Source organism: Hyla sarda, chromosome 2 (genome assembly GCF_029499605.1).
Source record: "Hyla sarda isolate aHylSar1 chromosome 2, aHylSar1.hap1, whole genome shotgun sequence".
Taxonomy (NCBI): domain Eukaryota; kingdom Metazoa; phylum Chordata; class Amphibia; order Anura; family Hylidae; genus Hyla; species Hyla sarda.
In genome coordinates this window covers 231,205,939-231,225,066 of record NC_079190.1, presented here as the reverse complement: position 1 = coordinate 231,225,066, position 19,128 = coordinate 231,205,939, and the positions used below count along the sequence as shown (strand labels likewise).

Below are 19,128 nucleotides of genomic sequence, written 5' to 3'. Positions count from 1 at the left end.
AAAATGTAATCTTCTGACCCCTATAACTTTTTTATTTTTCCACGTACAGGGCAGTATGAGGACTCATTTTTTACGCCGTGATCTGAAGTTTTTATCGGAATTACTTTTTGATCACTTTTTATTAATTTTTTTAATGGTATAAAAAGTGACCAAAATATGCATTTTTGGACTTTGGAATTTTTTTGCGCGTACGCCATTGACCGTGCGGTTTAATTAATGATATATTTTTATAGTTCGGACATTTACGCACGCGGCGATACCACATATGTTTATTTATTTTTTTACACTGTTATTTTTTTATGGGAAAAGGGGGGTGATTCAAACTTTTATTAGGGAAGGGGTTAAATGACCTTTATTAACACTTTTTTTTTGCAGTGTTATAGCTCCCATAGGGACCTATAACACTGCACACACTGATCTCCTATGCTGATCACTGGCGTGTATTAACACACCTGTGATCAGCATTATCGGCGCTTGACTGCTCCTGCCTGGATCTCAGGCACGGAGCAGTCATTCGTCGATCGGACACAGAGGAGGCAGGTAAGGGCCCTCCCGGTGTCCGATCAGCTGTTCGGGACGCCGCGATTTCACCGCGGCGGTCCCGAACAGCCCGACTGAGCAGCCGGGTCACTTTCAGTTTCACTTTAGAAGCGGCGGTCAGCTTTGACCGCCGCTTCTAAAGGGTTAATACCGCACATCGCCGCGATCGGCGATGTGTGGTATTAGCCGCGGGTCCCGGCCGTTGATGAGCGCCGGGACCGACGCGATATGATGCAGGATCGTGGCGCGATCCCGCTTCATATATCGCGGGAGCCGGCGCAGGACGTAAATATACGTCCTGCGTCGTTAAGGGGTTAAAGGGGTGCTCTGGTGGAAAACTTATTTTTAAATGAACTGGTGCCAGAAAGTTACACAGATTTGTAAATTACTTCTATTAAAAAAGAAAAAATCTTAATCCTTTTGGTACTTTTTAGCAGCTGTATGCTACAGAAAAATTCTTTACTATTTGAATTTCTTTTTTGTGTTGTTCACAGTGCTCTCTGCTGACACCTCTGTCCGTGCCAGGAACTGTGCAGAACAGCATAGGTTTGCTATGGGGATTTTCTCCTGCTCTGGACAGTTCCTGACACTGGCTTCAGGTGTCAGCAGAGAGCACTGTGGACAACACAAAAAAGAAATTCAAAAAAATAAAGAATTTCCACTGTAGCAAACAGCTGCTAAAAAGTACCGAAAGGATTAAGATTTTTTTAAGGGAAGTAATTTACAAACAGTTAACCTGTTGGACAGCGTGCGTATGGATACCCCCCCTCGCGTCCCGATACTTAAAGGGGTTCTCTGGTGCTTACACATCTTATCCCCTATCCATAAGATGCCTGATTGCGGGAGTCCCGCCTCTGGGGACCCCCGGGATCATGCACGTGGCACCCCGTTTATAATCAGTCCCCGGAGAGTGTTCGCTCCGGGTCTGATTACCAACGACCACAAGGCCGGTGGCGTGTGACGTCACTCCTCCGCCCCCGTATGACGTCACGCTCCATCCCTCAATGCAAGCCTATGGGAAGGGGCGCGATTGGATAGGGGATAAGATATTTAAGCACCCGAGAACCCCTTTAAAGGACGGAGGGCGTACCTGTACGCCCTCCGTATTTCCGGGCGGTGATCGGACCGGGATGACTGCTGATATCTATGAGACCGCCCCCACCCCCCATTTCGGCCATCGCCGGACAATTCAGACTGGTGATTTGCGGCGATCTGGGCCAATCGGGTAAGAGACAGCTCCGACCATCCTAAAGGATAGGAGCGAGGTGGCAGTGCTGCAACCTCCTCCTATCCCCTGCCATTGGTCAGTCAGTACGACCACCAATGGCAGTTGGGGGGGGGGCGGTTTACCCGGACCGGCGGCTGCATCATGGAGCCCCCCCCCCCCCCCCAATAAAAATGGAAAAAAAAAAAAAAAGTCTAATTCATACAGCAGTGTTTCCTAAACGTAGCCTCCAGCTGTTGCAAAACAACAACTCCTAGTATTGCCGTACAGCCATAGACTGTCCTGGCAGGCTGGGAGTCTTGCAACAGCTGGAGGCAACCTGTTTGGGAAACACTGCTGTAGGGTTTTGGTGGAGACAAGCCCCATCCTTGTATCCGGGTCCACCCCTATTGCAAATTCCTCATTCAGGCCTCAAATGCGCATGGTGCTCTCTCACTTCAGAGCCCTGTTTGTATTTCAAGGCAACAGTATAGGGCGACATTTGGGGTATTTCCTTTACAATTTTGAGGATTTTTCTCCTTTTACCCCTTATGAAAAGGTAAAGTTGGGGGCTACACCAGCATGTTAGTGTCAAAAAATTTACATTTTTACACTAACATGCTGGTATTGCCCCATACTTTTCATTTCCACAAAAGATAAGAGCAAAAGACCCCAAAAAATTCTAACGCAGTACGGAAATACCCCATATGTGGACGTAAAATGCTCTGCGAACGAACTAAATGGCTCAGGAGCGAGCGCGCCATGTACATTTGAGGCCTAAATTGGTGATTTGCACAGGGGTGGCTGATCGTTACAGCAGGTCTGACATGAATGCAAGAAATTTTGGAAACTACATCACTCGCGGAATGTAACAAGGGGTATAGTGAGCCTTAACACCCCACAGGTCTTTGACAAATTTTCGTTAAAGTTGGACAAATTTGTTTTTCCCCCTGAAATGCTGATGTTACCCCAATTTTTTCATTTTCAAAAGGGGTAATAGGAAAAAAGCCTCCCAAATTTTGTAACCCCATTTTTTTTTCTGAGTAAGGGAATACCCCATATGTGGATGTTAAGTGCTCTGCGGGCAAACTACAATGCTCAGAAGAGAAGGAGCGCCATTGGGTTTTTTGAGAGAGAATTAGGCTGGAATTGAAGGCTGTGTGTGTTTACAAAGCCCCCATGGGGCCAGAACAGTGGACCTTCCACATGACCCCATTTTACAAACTACACCCCTTATGGAATGTAATGAGGGGTACAGTGAGCATTTACGCCCCACACGTATCACATTTTTTGAACAGTCGTCCATAAAAATGTTCCAAAGATCTGTCAAACGCCAGTGGGGTGTAAATACTCACTGTACCCCTTATTAAATTCTGTGAGGGGTGTAGTTTCTAAAAATGGGGTCACATGTGGGGGGTCCACTGTTCTGGCACCACAGGGGCTTTGTAAACGCACCTAGCCCCCAACTTCCATTCCAACCAAATTCACTCTCCAAAATCCCATTGTCGCTCCTTCCTTTCTGAGCCCCCTAGTTCACTTTACATCCACATGAGGCATTTCCTTTTTACCTCTTGTAAAAATGAAAAAAAAAGGGCGCAGTTTTCATAATGGGGTCCATTATAGTGGATTTCCAACATAAAGACCCTCAAATTCACTTCTAAACTTAAGTGGTCCCTGGAAAATTCAGATTTTTACATTTTCGGGAAGAATTGCTGCTATACTTTGAAGCCCTCTAATGTCTTGAAAAAGTTAAAACATGTCAACTTTATGATGCAAACAAAGTAGACATGTTGTATTTGTGAATCAATATATAATTTATTTGGTATGTCTATTCTCCTTACAAGCAGAGAGCTTCAAAGTTAGAAAAATGCAATATTTTCAAATTTTTCCTGAAATTTGGGAATTTCTCACCAAGAAATGATGCAAATTTCAATGTAAATTTACCACAAAGTAAAATATGTCACAAAAAAAAAATAAGAAAAACAATCTTGGAATCAAATTTATAAGTTATTGATGCTTAAAGTGAAAGGTCAGATTTGATAAAAATGCTCCCGTCCTTAGGGTTATAATGGGCTCAGTCCCCAAGGGGTTAAACTTTCTGGCACCAGTTCATAAAAAATAAAAAAATAAATTATAATAATTATTCCACTGAGTACCCCTCTACTTACAACCAATCAGAAATGTTTCATTTCATAAAACTGTATAATATATTTACATTCCAATAAAAAGGTCTAGAAAGGTGCCTATAGTCTTTAACTGGCATATGCTTCCCCCCCCCCCCTCGGTACATTAGTGTCTTTCATACTCACCCTCAAGTCCCCAGTGCCTGGAAAATACTCTCCATACTTGTGAAAAGAAACAGTCATAACTCTGTCAGTGGTATAAAAGGCTTCCTCCACACCGTCACCATGGTGAATATCAATATCGATGTACAGTACCCGCTGATGATATCTGTAGCAGATAAGACAGCATTGAATACCATCAGAAAATAACACCATTCTGTACCAAGCTAAATTCATTACAATGCATACATACTTTAATAGTTCCAAAATGGCAAGGACGATATCATTAACGTAACAAAATCCTGAAGCCTCAGACTTCTTGGCGTGATGCAGTCCACCGGCCCAGTTTACAGCAATATCCGTTTGCTGCTTGTTTAACTTCACAGAACTTGCTGCCAAGGAAAAATAAAAACACTCATGAGGAGAAAGGCATTTATGAAAAAGTAGTTTATTTTAAGAAAAGAATGAGACTTCCCTTTCAGGACACCGTTGCATCTGCTTACTATGCCAGTGGCATATGACTGGACACAGGATGAGAAAAGCAGAGCTGATTTCTTCTAAAAGACAGCACCACACATTTCCTCAGGGTGCGAGTGGTATAGCAGCTATAGTCCATTCAAGAAAATGGAGCCAAGTTTAATACCATGCACAACCTGAGGTTAGGTGTAGTGCTGTTTTTGAAAGAAATTTACTTTTTCTATTTCTGGATAGCCCCATTAATTGATTTCACACCCAAAGGTCCAGAACCACTAAACGTTGGTATGCTGCAAGACGCTTTAGCACAACATGTCTCAAGCTTAAAATAATTGGGAACTTTGCTGTAGACTAGTTTTAACAGGTTCCAGGCTCAGGGAGAAATATATTTCCAGCAACACACATTCGGATTTTCAATGCCTGATTCGCTTTGATTAACACGTCTCATAGCTAGAAAGAAGCTGCCCAGTGGACGTTTTCTGTGCTAACAGATTCTCCTCAACCACTTATAACCACAGCTACACCTTTTATTCCACTCTGCCATGTTTATGGCAGGGCTAGAGTAATGCAGCGTGGCTCTACCAATCTGGGAAACCAAAAACAACAACACCACACACTTATCACCAACAGGCTTGAAAAACAAACGGAATTTCCGCAGCCGAAAATCTTCTGTGGACAGCCGCGGAGAGCCTGCCCCCTTTCTAATACGCAAAAATCCGTCGTGTGAATGAGCCCTTAATATGTGACAACCCTAATTTTTTTTTTTATACTTCTATTATGGCAACGCAGTAAAAATGAACCTATACAAACAAAGTTAATAAAACCAATAAATGATATGGACCTCAAAATGGTGGCATTAAAAATTATAACTTGTCCTGCAAAAAAACAAAACAAAGCAAGCCCTTCTATCACCGATTGAGAAAAAAAAATAAATAAAAAGGTATAATAAAATGTATTTATTACATGCATGCTTGGGCATTAATCCCCTTAACAACCACGGACGTAAATTTACATCCAGGTGCGGTGGTACTTCGTGCACCAGGACGTACATTTACGTCTTATACGTGACCGCGAGCATCAGAGCAATGCTTGGGTCATGCGCGACAGGTCTCGGCTGCTGATAGCAATCGCGCGGATGTCCGCCATTAACCCCTCAGATGCCGCCCTCCTGGCATCTTCTGCACTGATCTGCCTTCCAGAAGTTAACATATTTGGTATCCCGTACGGTGAACGTAAAAAAGTCCAAAATTGCAGCTTTGTCACATTTTATTCCCAAAAAAATGTATAATAAAAAAATGATAAATGTTTTATATACACAAATGCGGTATCAATAAAAAGTAAAGATCATGACGCAATAAATGAGCCCTCATACCGCCGCTAAGAAAGAAAATTGAAAAAAGTTATAGGTCAACAAAATAGTGGGATTTTAAATGTACAGTGATCCCTCAACATACGATGATAATCTGTTCCAAATGAACCATCGTTTGTTGGGGGATCCGTGCAATTAAAAGAATAGGAAGTTATACTCCCCTGTCCCTGCCGCTCCGGACCGTCACCGCTGCCCTGGATGTCACCCTCCATCGCTGTCGCAGTGTCCTCAGGGTGTCCCCGCCGCTACAGACCGTTTCTGCTGGCCGGGAACATTGCTCTTCATCACGCCGCTGTGCACGCCGCTCCTATTGGACAACGGGACAGCGTCCACGGCAACGTGATGATGACGACAGAGCGACGGCGATGCAGAGGATCCCGAAGAGGACAGTCCGGAGCGCCGGGGACAGGTGAGTGACACTCACCAGACCACACGGGGCACCTTATCCTGCAGCAGCTGAAGTAGTCTGCGCTGCCGGATAGCCGTTTATGCGGTGGACCAGACATACAAAAGCATCGTATGTTGATGCTACCATCGTATGTTGGGGCCATCGTAGGTCTGAGGGGGAGGGAGGGAGGGAGGGGAGGGGGGGGGGGGGGGGCACTGTACTAATTTGGTCAAAATTTTTTTTTTTTTTTTTTTAAGCGGTACAATAACAGAAAAGTATATAATCATTGGTGTCACTAATCGTATTGACCCACAGAATAAAGAACATGTCATTTTTACTGCAAATTGTACAGCGTTAAAACAAAACCTTCCAAAATTGCGGTTTGCTTTTCAATTTCCCCAAACAAATATTTTTTTGTTGCGCCATACAATTTATGGTAAAATGAGCAATATTACAAAAACGACAACTGGTCGGGGAAAAAATAAATAAATAAATAAAAACCAAGCCCTCATATGGGTCTGTGGATGAAAATATGAAAATAAAAAATAAAATGAGTTAAGATTTTTAAAAAGGAGAGAAAAGGAAAGAACGAAAAAGCTAAAATAAAATTGGCCTAGTCCTTAAGGTCAAAATGGGCTTGATCCTTAAGAGGTTAAGGCCCCAAAGGCATGCCAGTAGAAGAGGTTAAGGGACGTACCTACAGAGCCCCCTGTTGACAACTGGCAGAACTCAAACAGTCCATCAAACACTGGACAGTCCTCCCCAACGTTAACTGTAGAAAGAGAAAAATGTTATTTAAATATTTAACTTCTCAAATTTTACTGAAGGTGCTCTAGAGGAAAACTTACACCTCTGCATCTGCTTGCTGTATTCTGACATGTTATCTGGCCTAATGGAGCGAAGAAATTTGATGTAATCATCACTGTGATATTTTGTCATCTCTTCTGCATTAGCTTTGTGAGGTCTCTGTTAAAAATAGAAATTGGTACAAAAGCATTTGTAACTTGTGCCTGTCAGAGTTACTTATTTTTTAAATAAAATTATTTGTTTTTCATCCGCTCTATATATCAATGTCATGTCACACGCTCTCTAATGACACTAGAAGAGTTGCCCAGGCTGAGATTGCCATTTTTGCAGCACAAAACAATTGAACTGAACGCTAATGTATTGTGTCTGACTAAGACTCACATTTTTTTTTTAAAGAAACTATTCGATCTTTTAAAATTGAAAAAGATTCATATTTCCAGAGATGCATTAACCCCTTAAGGACAGCTCCCCCTCATTTTTGCACTTTCCTTTTTTCCCTACACCATTAAAAAAAACAAAAACATAACCCTTTCAATTTTGCGCCTACAGACCCATATGATGGCTTGTGTTTTGCGCCACCAACTCTACTTTGTAATGACATCAGTAGTCTACGGGCTTCCGTTTCTACGCAGTGCATTGTTCGGTAAAAATGACACCTTATTATTCTGTAGGTCCATACGATTAAAATGATACCCTACTTATATAGGTTTGATTTGTTTTACTAAAAAAAAAAAATCATAACTACATGCAGGAAAATTAATACGTTTAATGTTTAAATATCCTATTCTGACCCCTATAACAGGGTGGTATGAGGACTAATTTTTTGCACCATGATCTGAAGTTTTTATCGGTACCATTTTTGTTTTGATCAGACTTTTTGATCACTTGTTATTCATTTTTTTATGGTATAAAAAGTGACCAAAAAATACGCTATTTTGTACTTTTGAATTTTTTTTACGTGTACACCAATGACTGTGCGGTTTAATTAACATTTTTATAGTTCGGACATTTTACGCACGTGGCGATACCACGTTTATATTCATAGTTTTTTTTTTTTATGGAAAAAGGGGGTGACCATGCGGGTATGATGCAAGCTCAGCTCCTGAGCTCGCTTCATAAACCTGCCGTGCCGCAGTGCCGTTTATAAACGGTGTTCTGGGACAGGGGGTTAAAGTCATTGAAACAGAACCCGTTAATGTAATCTTGTCTGAGTAAGAACAAATAGAAGCCCTGCTATGGAGGCTTTGAACACCTACAGGTAAGTACGTTGCTAACCACTGTTTGCTCAGCAAAATCAGCCATTTATCAGGGGTGCTGAAAGCCAGATGAGTGGCAACCAGGAACCGTATATACTCAAGTATAAGCTGAGGCCACTAATTATACCGCAAAACCCAGGAAAATGTATTGACCCCACTATAAGTCTAGGTTGATGAAATACATCACCCCCCCCCCCTCCCCCATGTAATCATCCAGACCCCCGTCATCATCACCGCCTGTCAATCCCTTCACCAGTGGTCTTCAACCTGCGGACCTCCAGATGTTGCAGAACTACAACTACCAGCATGCCCGGGCAGCCAATGGCTGCCCGGGCATGCTGGGAGTTGTAGTTTAGCAACATCTGGAGGTCCACAGGTTGAAGACCACTGATGAAGGGATTGACAGGAGGAGAGTTCACTCGAGTATAAGCCGAGGGGGGCGTTTTAAGCACGAAAAATCGTGCTGAAAAACTCGGCTTATACTCGAGTATATACGGTAGTCTGTGGCCATCAAATGTATGCACATAGTGCTTGTTTCTGCTTCGACAACCCCTTCAAATACAGAATACAGGTCTCCAGGTGCAGCCACTACGTGAACTTCCAAAAGAGTCACTGTTCACATTTATATTATAGTATCTTTTTAATGTGCATTGTCAAAGGACAGTTACAAAGGACATTACAGAAAACATATCCAGCTATTAGATACCCTAGAATTGATCCCTGTGTATATGCTTGTCACAATTTCCCCCCTTATCATCTATACCATGATCTTACATAGATTTCCATCTTGCGGTAGAGTCCATAGTTCAAAAGCAGATTGTGTGTCATACGAATTCTGTGAGGCTTCATAGGATGTCCCTGCCCATAATAATAGTTGCCAACATCTCCTATAAAAATAAGACAGGTCATGAGATTGGATCATACATATAGTGTAAAAACAAACAGGCTAGTGCGGCTAGAAACAAGGTAGGAAGTTAAAATGTGTAGGTTTTGCTGTTATAACAGATAAGGGCCATTTAGGTCTCGCATACTTGCAAGAAGTTTTTCTAAAATGGCACAAGATGAATAATAAAATTAGGGCTGAAACGATTAATCGATGTTATTCGATGAAATTCGATAACTGGATTCGTTGTAGACGAATCCCGTTATCGAATAATCGGCCGATTCGTTGTCCGGGCGCCAGCTGTCATAACGGTGCTGCGGCCGCGCGGTCACGCGCAGCCCCTGTTATATTAGTTAAGTCCCCTGACCCACCCTCCGCTATCCACTGCTCACCAATCGAGTGCTGCTTCTCTGTTCTCCTCCCCCACCGCTTGTCGACGCTCTGTATTATGCCTCCTCAGCCTGCCGCGGAGGACTCCGTACTACTGCCGCCGGTAGGACAGTTTCCTGCAGTTTAATGCGCCCTGCCCCTGTTACTGCAGTTATTGCATATTGACATACACATGGGGGGGGGGGGGGGTATCTGCAGAGCATTGCACCCTAGTGTCAGCCACTAGGATGCAATGCTCTGCACATACACTGCTATACACATGGCAGTATGTGCACAGCATTGCATCCTAGTGTCTGTACTACAGACATAGGGGTGCAATGCTCTGCACACACTGCATATACCCCTATGTGTATAGCAGAGCATTGCACCCTTGTGTCTGCGGTAGACACTAGGGTGCAATGCTCTGCACATACTACCATGTGTATAGCAGTGTGCATGTAGTACACACTTACACTAATATAAACATGGGGGTATGTGCAGAGCATTGCACCCTTGTGTCTGTAGTACAGACACAAGGATGCAATGCTGTGCACATACCCCCATGGGTAAAACAGTGTGTATAGTACATATACACTGCTATACACATTGGGGGGAGGGGTGCAGAGCATTTGCATCCTAGAGTCTGTACTACAGATATGGGTTTGGTGCAATGCTCTGCAGTCTGAAAACATCCCTATGTGTATAGGAGTGCTATTTAAAAAGTGTAAAGTATAAAAACAAAAATTTAAATAAACCGCTCCCCCAATAAAAATTAGCTCCCCCTTTTACTATTACTATACATGGCTAATTGTCTGAACTATTAAAATTAAATGTTATTAAATCATTAACATTTTATTTTAATAGTTCAGACAGTTACCCATGCAGCAATATCAAATTTACACAGGTTTCTCTACAGGATCATTAATAATGACTCTGTATAGCAACCGGCGTAAACGTAAAAAAAAAAAAAAAAAAAAAAAAAATGTAAAAAGTCCAAAATTGCTGTTTGGTCACATAATTGTACATAATTCTTCAAGTAGAATCAGCCCCTTATTTTGGCATTTTGACGTTTTTTTCTGATTAATCGATAAAATAATCGACAACTAATCGATTATTAATATAATCGTTAGCTGCAGTCCTAAATAAAATTAGAATCTAAACTGATTGCCTGTCTAACGTGTACAGGGATTGCTTCTCCTCGAGAAAAATAGATAAGTTTCAATAATCACTGAACTGCTGCTGGGATGAAAAGGAAGCCTTGATTGGCCTTTTAGGAACAGTTGGGACTATCTGGAGGATGGAAACATGCAAACAGAGTGATGGTAACCAACCCAGGCTCTCTAACAGACACAGCATTAGCTAAGCCCTGCACCCCATTTCCTGTATTCCATCAGGGTCTCCTTTACTAGAGACAGACTGAGCCTAATAGGCAGTGGACAGTAGATTGCAGAGAAGTGGGACACCTAGTTGGTAAGACTTTAGATCTTTTTTGGGTGTAAGGAGTCATGACTTTACAAAAATGTTACAGATCACATTGAATTGATAAAAGTAGTTTTGAACAATGAGCAGTGAAGCAAAGTTAAACACTTTTCCAATATCCTATTCCAAAATATGTAAGTCCTTTATCAGCCACAGTTCTCTCATCCCTCCACCCAGGAAGTTCTGTAGTTCTTCCTTTTGTATGACTGTCAACCTTGTGATTGAAGTCACTTCTTAGTCAAATTAGATAACACATAAGAAAATTTGTATTAATGGAGGTCCAGGTGCAGAGACCCCAACCAATCGCTAAAATGAGAGTGCAGAAGCACTGTTCTCTACGCTCTGTACAGCTAAAGCGAGTGGTATATGGAAATACAATGGAAGACTATCAGGCTTCTATCAATTCTGTACACAGCTTGCTTTAACTGAACAGAGAGGAGATAAAGGGGCACAGTGCATGCAGCCATGCCCTTTTGCCTCTTCAGTTTAGCGATTGGTGGGGGGTGTCAGCACCAGGACTGATACAAACTTGTTCAAAAGATAAGTAGGCAAAAAAAAAAAAAAAAAAACACACTACCCATCATTCTGCACTCAATACCCCATAATAAAGTGGAGAGAATGTTAGAAATCTTTGCCCATGTTTTAACCTCTTGGGGACGCAGGGCGTATGCATACGCCCTGCATCCCCGATCCTTAAGGACTCAGGGCATACCTGTACGCCCTGGTCCAGGTTAACAGGTTTAAACCATTGTCACCGGCGGAGAATGGGTTAAACCCGTTGGGTCTTGGTTGCTACAGGCAGCTGATGCCCGGCATTAACCCTTTAGACGCCACGAACAAAGTTGATTGCAGCGTCTAAAGCGAAAGTAAAAGAATCCTGGCAGCTCAGCGGAGTTAATCGGGACTTTCGCGACAAAATCGCGATGTCCCGATCAGCTTACCAGACGACAGGAGGGTCCTCGCCTACCTCTCCATCGTCCAATTGGCGATCTACTGCTCTATGCCTGGCTAAAGCAGCAGATCGCCGGTTACACTGATCAATGCAATGCTATGCAATGGCATAGCACTGATCAGTGAATGCAATCAGAAGGTTGCACGTTGTTGCATGTTGTTGGGCAAAAAAAAAAAAAAAAAAAGTGTAAAAAATAAATAAAATTTAATAAAAGTTCATTAACCCCTTCCCTATTAAAATATTTAAATCACCCCCCTTTCCCCATTTTTTAAATAAAATAATGTAATAATGAATAAAAATCATATGTGGTACCGCCGCGTGCGTAAATGTCTGCACTATTAAAATATAAGGTTAGCTAAACCGCACAGTTGATGGCGTAAACGTAAAAAAAAATTATACCAAAGTCCAAAATTGTGCATTTTTGGTCACTTCATATACCATAAAAATAAAAAGCATTCAAAAAGTCCCATAAAAAAAAAAAAATGGTACCGATAAAAACTACAGACGACGGTGCAAAAATGAGCCCTCATTTGTGTGGTGGGGTGGCCATCTTAATCCCTTCATGACCCAGCTAGTTTTGGCCTATATGACCCAGTGCGTTTTTTCAAATCTGATATGTGTCTCTAAATGAGCACTGTCAGATACAAAAACTTTTGATATGTTGTAAAGCATGTATAACCAATAGATTTTGTAATTGCTTTCATTAGAAAATGTTCTGTATTTCATACTGAAAAACACAGTCAAACAACTGCTCCCCCTGCCTGCTTGGACACATACTAGTCCTGCTGTGTCCATGCGTCATCACCTATGTCATGGACACACTTCCTTGATTGACAGCTGTGAGTGCAGGGCTCATAGCTGGAGGAAAAATCCTCCGACTGTCAGCTTGTGTATGGCTACTGTCAGTGAGGACAAGCTGGGAGTTGTAGTTTTGCTAATGCTAGGGGAGATGTGAGCAGACAGCATACTGAGGGAGGGGGCCGAGACCTTCAGTGAGGCCACACCCCCTCCCTTTGAGAGGAATTCAGACTAGTGAGCTTAATTAAAAGTGTAATAAAATAAATAAATAAATGGTGCTAGACACAAAAATTAGATGTACATGGTCAGGATTAGGAACTGAGTGATATTTAAAAATTTTTTTTTTATTTTGGGACCTGATGCGTACGCTTTAAGGAAAAAAAAAAAAAAAAAAAAAAAAAAAAAAAAAAAAAAAGAGGGTTTTAACCCCTTAAGGACGCAGGGTTTTTCAGTTTTTTGCACTTTCGTTTTTTCCTCCTTACCTTTTAAAAATCATAACCCTTTCATTTTTCCACCTAAAAATCCATATGATGGCTTATTTTTTGTGTCACCAATTCTACTTTGCAGTGACATTAGTCATTTTACCCAAACATTCACGGCGAAACGGAAAAAGAAAATCATTGTGCGACAAAAATCGAAGAAAAAAAACGCCATTTTGTAACTTTTGGGGGCTTCCATTTCTACGCAGTGCATATTTCGGTAAAAATTACACCTTATCATTATTCTATAGGTCCAAATGGTTAAAATGATACCCTACTTATATAGGTTGGATTTTGTAGTACTTCCGGGGGAAAGAAATCATAACTACATGCAGGAAAACTTATACGTTTAAAAATTTCATCTTCTGACCCCTATAACTTTTTTATTTTTCGACGTACAGGGCGGTATGAGGACTCATTTTTTGTGCCGTGATCTGAAGTTTTTATCGGTATGATTTTTGTTTTGATCGGACTTATTGATAACTTTTTAATGGTATAAAAAGTGACCAAAAATACGCTTTTTATAGTTCGGACATTTACGCACACAGCGATACCACATGTTTATTTTTATTTACACTTTTATTTTATTTTTTATGGGAAAAGGGGAGTGATTCAAACTTTTATTAGGGAATGGGTTAAATGACCTTTATTAACACTTCTTTTTGCAGTGTTATAGCTCCCATAGGGACCTATAACACTGCACTCACTGATCTCATGCTGTTCACTGGCGTGTATTAACATGCCTGTGATCAGCGTTATTGACGCTTGACTGCTCCTGTCTGCATCTCAGGTAGGGATCGACCGATTATCGGTTGGCCGATAATCACGATTTTGGGCATTATCGGTATCGGCAATTACCTTGCCAATATGCCGATAATGCCCCGCCCCCCCACCGACCCTCCGCGGCCCCATTGTAGGGGTGTGAATCGCCAAGAATTTGGCGATTCGATTCGCGATACCAGTGTGGCGATTTGATATATCCCGATATATCGCGATACCGTCTAGGTGACGATACATCGCGATATATCGCGATATATCGCCCACCTGGGAGCATTCATAGATCCCAATAGACGCCGCTGTCAGCTTTGACAGCGGCGATCTAGTACTCCGGTGCTCACTTTTCTCATGTTATCCCGTCCGGGCTGCAAAATAAAATAAAACACACTTTATCTTACCTGCCAACGAGCCCGCGGAGCTCCGGTACAGTCCGGTACAGGTGTTCGGTCCCCGGGCTGTATTCTTCTTACTTCCTGTTAGTCCGGCACGTCACATGGAGCTTCAGCCTATCACCAGCGGAGGCGGGACATCGCTGCGGCTGGTGATAGGCTGAAGCTCCATGTGACGTGCCGGACTAACAGGAAGTAAGAAGAATACAGCCCGGGGACCGAACACCTGTACCGGAGCTCCGCGGGCTCGTTGGCAGGTAAGATACGGGCGTCCGCAGATAAAAATTTCACATCCCTAAAAAAAAATATTTTGAATCGATTCTGTATCGGCAAATGAAAAATCGCGATTATCGCGAGAATCGATTTTTTCTTACATCCCTACCCCATTGCCTCTCCGGTTTTATAATTACCTGTTCCCGGGGGTCAACGCTACTTCTGGCTCCTGCTGCGTTACGCTGCGCGCAATGACGAGTGACGTGACGCAACGTCACCGTCAGTGCGCACAGTGACAGCTCAGGAGGACACCACTGGAGCCAGATGTAGAGTGGACCCCGGGAACAGGTAATTATGAAACCGGGGATGGGGAAGGCAATGGGGGTGGGGGGTGCGGTGCGACGCAGTGGGGAGGTAGGGGGCGCGGAGCGGTGCGGCGGTCGCGGTGATAGGATTCAGGACCCCCGGACAGACAGTGGGAGATAAGCGGGTGGCCGTCTATGGCACCGCAAAAGCCGCTGCAGTTCATTGATTTAAAGCGCCCACTTTAAATCAATTATCTGCAGGGGAAGAGGGGGTAAATAGCTGATAACTTATACCGGAATATTGGTATAAATTATCGGCTATCGGCCCTAACCTCCACAGATTATCGGTATCGGCCCTAAAAAAAACGATATCGGTCGATCCCTAATCTCAGGCACGGAGCAGTCATTCGTTGATCGGACACCGAGGAGGTAGGTAAGGGCCCTCCCGGTGTCCTGTAAGCTGTTCGGGACGCCGCGATTTCACCGCGGCTGTCCTGAACAGCCCGACAGAGCAGCCGTGTTACTTTCACTTCAGACGCGGCGATCAGCTTTGATTGCCGTGTCTGAAGGGTTAATACAGGGAATCACCGCGATCGGTGATGTCTTGTATTAGCCGCGGGCTCCGGCCGTTTATAGCCGCCGGGACCGACCCGATATGCGCGTGACCCCGCGGAGGACGTAAATATACATCCTTCGTCGTTAAGGGGTTAATGGTTTGATAAATTCTGTCTTACTTTTTAAACAGAACCAGAAGTAGATGTAAAGATCCAAACATATACAGCTACACCACGGCCTCTCAGACACACCTGTGCGACGGACCCGCCGGCACCCATTAAGCGCATCCAAACCAGAAAGAACTGATGTCCGGCACAAGGTGATCCGATAAACTTGCCTTTATTGGAGATTAGCAAATTCATAGGAAAAGACACAGGTACGTGAAAACTTCAAGTTTTCATGTACCTGTGTTTTTTCCTATGAATTTGTGAATCTCCAATAAAGGCAAGTTTATCGGATCACCTTGTGCCGGACATCAGTTCTTTCTGGTTCAGAAGTAGATGTAAGAACAAAGAATAGGATGTGTTCTCCTGAGACGTTTACTCTGACTAGCAAGAGCAGAGAGTCAGGGGCGCTGGAGATAAGACACTGCTACTTTATTTAAAAACTGTTTTTTAATATATCACTCAGTACCTAATTCTGACCATGTACATCTATTTTTATATGTCTAGCACCTTTATTTTTAATATTACACTTTCAATTTAGCTCACTAGTCTGAATTCCTCTCAAAGGGAGAGGGCGTGGCCTCACTGTGCAGGTCTCCGCCCCCTCCCTCAGTATGCTGTCTGCTCACATCTCCCCTAGCATTAGCAAAACTACAACTCCCAGCTTGTCCTCACTGACAGTAGCGGGACACAAGCTGACAGTGGGAGGATTTTTCCTCTAGCTATGAGCCCTGCGCTCACAGCTGTCAATCAAGGAAGTGTGTCCATGACATAGGTGATGATGCATGGACACAGCAGGACCAGTATGTGTCCAAACAGGCGGGGGGGCAGACGTTTGACTGGCTTTTTTACTATGAAATACTGAAAATTTTCTAATGAAGGCAATTGTAAAACCTATTGCATGCTTTACAACATATCAAAAGTTTTTGTATCTGACAGTGCCCATTTAAGGAATAAGTGTCAGATAGCAGGGGGTCTGCTTGATTGAGAAGGGTTACCTAAGTATTGTGGAGCGGAGGGACGAGTTACACTTGTCTATACAGCTAAGAACTGTACTGGACTGGACTCTCACCCCATAAACAATGAATGGTTACCATGTGCAACCCACAGTTCTATTCCAAATCAAGAAACTTGTTCTCAGGATTGCAATGGGTTTTAGTCATACTGTGATCTGACACCTATCAACGACAGTGTTTCCCAACTAGGGTGCCTCCAGTGGTGGCCTAACTACAACACCCAGCATGCCCGGACAGCTGAAGGCTGTCCGGGCATGCTGGGTGTTGTAGTTTGGCCACCGCTGGAGGCACCCTAGTTGGGAAACACTGTCCTAAGGCTGCGTTCACACGGCCATCTTGACCTGTCCTGTTCTTCCGTCAAAAATAAAAACTGACAAAAAAAAAAGGGACAACGGATGTTATCCATTTATATCCGTCATTGTTCGCTTAATAAACCAAAAAGAAAGAAAAACGGAAACAGATGCCATTAAAGGCTCATTTGTTTTCCATAGGACTTCAATGTAAAATTTACTGTATCTGGTTTTTTTTGACGAAAGAAAAAAAAAATTTAAATACTGCATGTGCCGTTTTTTCTGCCGTCAAAAAACGGAAATGAGCGCAGAAGGATACAAACTGATTGTAAAAAAATCCCACTGACATGAATGGAATTTTTTTTTTTTTAAACCGTCTTTAATCCGTTTACAGCCTGCAAGAACAGAAGCGAAACGGGGACAGCCGGCCGTGTGAGATAGCCGGCAGCCAATTGAGATCAGTTGCTGTCATATCAAAAAGGGCCAAATACTGTTAAAGGGGTACTCCGGCACTTAGATATCTTATCCCCTATGCAAAGGATAGGGGATAAGATGCCTGCCCGTGGGGGTCCCGCCGCTGGGGACCCCTGTGATCTTGCACGCAGCACCCTAGTTAAAATCAGTCCCCTGAGCGTGTTCGCTCCGGGTTTGATTACCGGCGACCACGGGGCAGGTGGTGTGTGACGTCACGCGTAACAGCTGTCACACCCCCTCCCATAGACTTGCATTGAGGGGGCAGAGTGTGACATCACACGCCGCCGGCCCCGTGGTCGCCAGTAATCAGACCCGGAGCGAACATCCAAAAGGATAGGGGATAGGATGTCTAAGCGCCGGAGTATCCCTTTAATGTCACGGCTGCGGAGCCACTAATAGATCTGGGGGGGGGGGGGGGTCTCCTACCAAGCAATACATTGCTGCCCATTCAAACTGAACACTAGATATAGTCTCACGTTTGTCCAAAGTTAACCATTTAAAGGTAGTGTTTTAGTCAGATTTTCAACATCCCATTTGAACATTAACGTACATCTTCAATGGTAAGAAGGAATATATACATATGTAAAGGTATATAATGCACAACTGATAATATATACAAGAATAGATGGCTGATCACATCCCGATCGTGCTATTTGCTGGTCTACAACTGATGTACTGGGGGCCATACAAGTAGAGTGCCCCCACAAGTCCATACATTGTCCCATCCATCATTCTCCCCCGATTACGTGCAGGGCGGACACGATACAGGGATACGCTTCCGTAAACTGCCGGCTCCCACCTGTGAGAACACGCCATACCGGCATCCCATGTCCTCGCTATACCTAGCACTGTGGGCGGGAAGAAGAGGACTCACACCTAGCTGGTTGGCATCACACGTCTCCTCCCGGTACGTGCACCCCCATATCACTGGCCCCTGCTGCCCACACCAATCCCCAGCATGGTACTCCCCCGCACATCCCCCTTTCCTCCACCATATGCCCTGAACGCTCGCCTTACCATCATAATAATAGCACACTTTCTTCTTTGTTCCCTGGGTGTACGCCATTTTCCTTACTGGGCTCCGGATCCACTCCTGTTCTGCGACCCTGCGTCCGCCTACGTGCTAGCGCGACTCACCCAATCCCAGCAGAGCATCCAAAGTCAGGATTAGACGGACAGGTCACCGTCCAATAAGCAACGAAGGCACGGGGAGGAGGCGGAGTCTGCAGCGCTGCTCTGAAGAAAGAGGAGGGTGATGGTGGGCGCCGCTAAACCAATCCCAGCACCGGATCACGAGTCGGCATTTAGACGGATAACTCGACATCCAATAAGCAATGAGAATGAACAATATGTGGGCGGGTCTTTAGCGCCATCTGAAGTTAGGTTGGCTTGTAGTAGATAATAGTGTGCTGCTGTGAGGTCTTCCTGATGCGGGGGTGCTCCCGCTTTATCGCGAGATTAAACTCCCGCCCTTTGTCTACCATAGAGGACGCGACCCGGTTATCATTGTAGATCATTGTTTCCTAAGCTCGATCCTCAAGTTCCCCCAACTGGTCATAGGGGAAGATTTATCAAAACGTTTGTAGAGGAAGAGTGGTGCAGTTGCCCATAGCAACTAACTAGATTGCTTCTTTCATTTTTAAATGAAAGAAACAATTTGGTTGC

The 19,128-nt window shown here is 43.7% G+C and overlaps 1 protein-coding gene across 2 annotated transcripts in view; it reads right to left on the bottom strand.

Annotated features, from left to right (window-relative positions):
• The window catches only part of HDAC1 (histone deacetylase 1), a 40,510-nt gene extending 21,756 nt beyond the window's left edge, over positions 1-18,754 (bottom strand). Inside the window, exons 1-6 of one of the 2 annotated variants that reach the window (XM_056556531.1) lie at positions 18,481-18,754; positions 9,095-9,207; positions 7,106-7,223; positions 6,955-7,029; positions 4,280-4,418; positions 4,054-4,195 (exon numbers count right to left, since the gene is read on the bottom strand). In XM_056556531.1, coding sequence (XP_056412506.1) covers positions 4,054-4,195; positions 4,280-4,418; positions 6,955-7,029; positions 7,106-7,223; positions 9,095-9,207; positions 18,481-18,529 — 636 coding nt within the window. In that variant the 5' untranslated portion in view covers positions 18,530-18,754. Of the gene's footprint in view, positions 1-4,053; positions 4,196-4,279; positions 4,419-6,954; positions 7,030-7,105; positions 7,224-9,094; positions 9,208-18,080; positions 18,112-18,480 lie in introns of those variants that run through there. The other variant, XM_056556532.1, reaches the window with a different exon arrangement.
• Between the last annotated feature and the right edge of the window lie 374 nt (positions 18,755-19,128).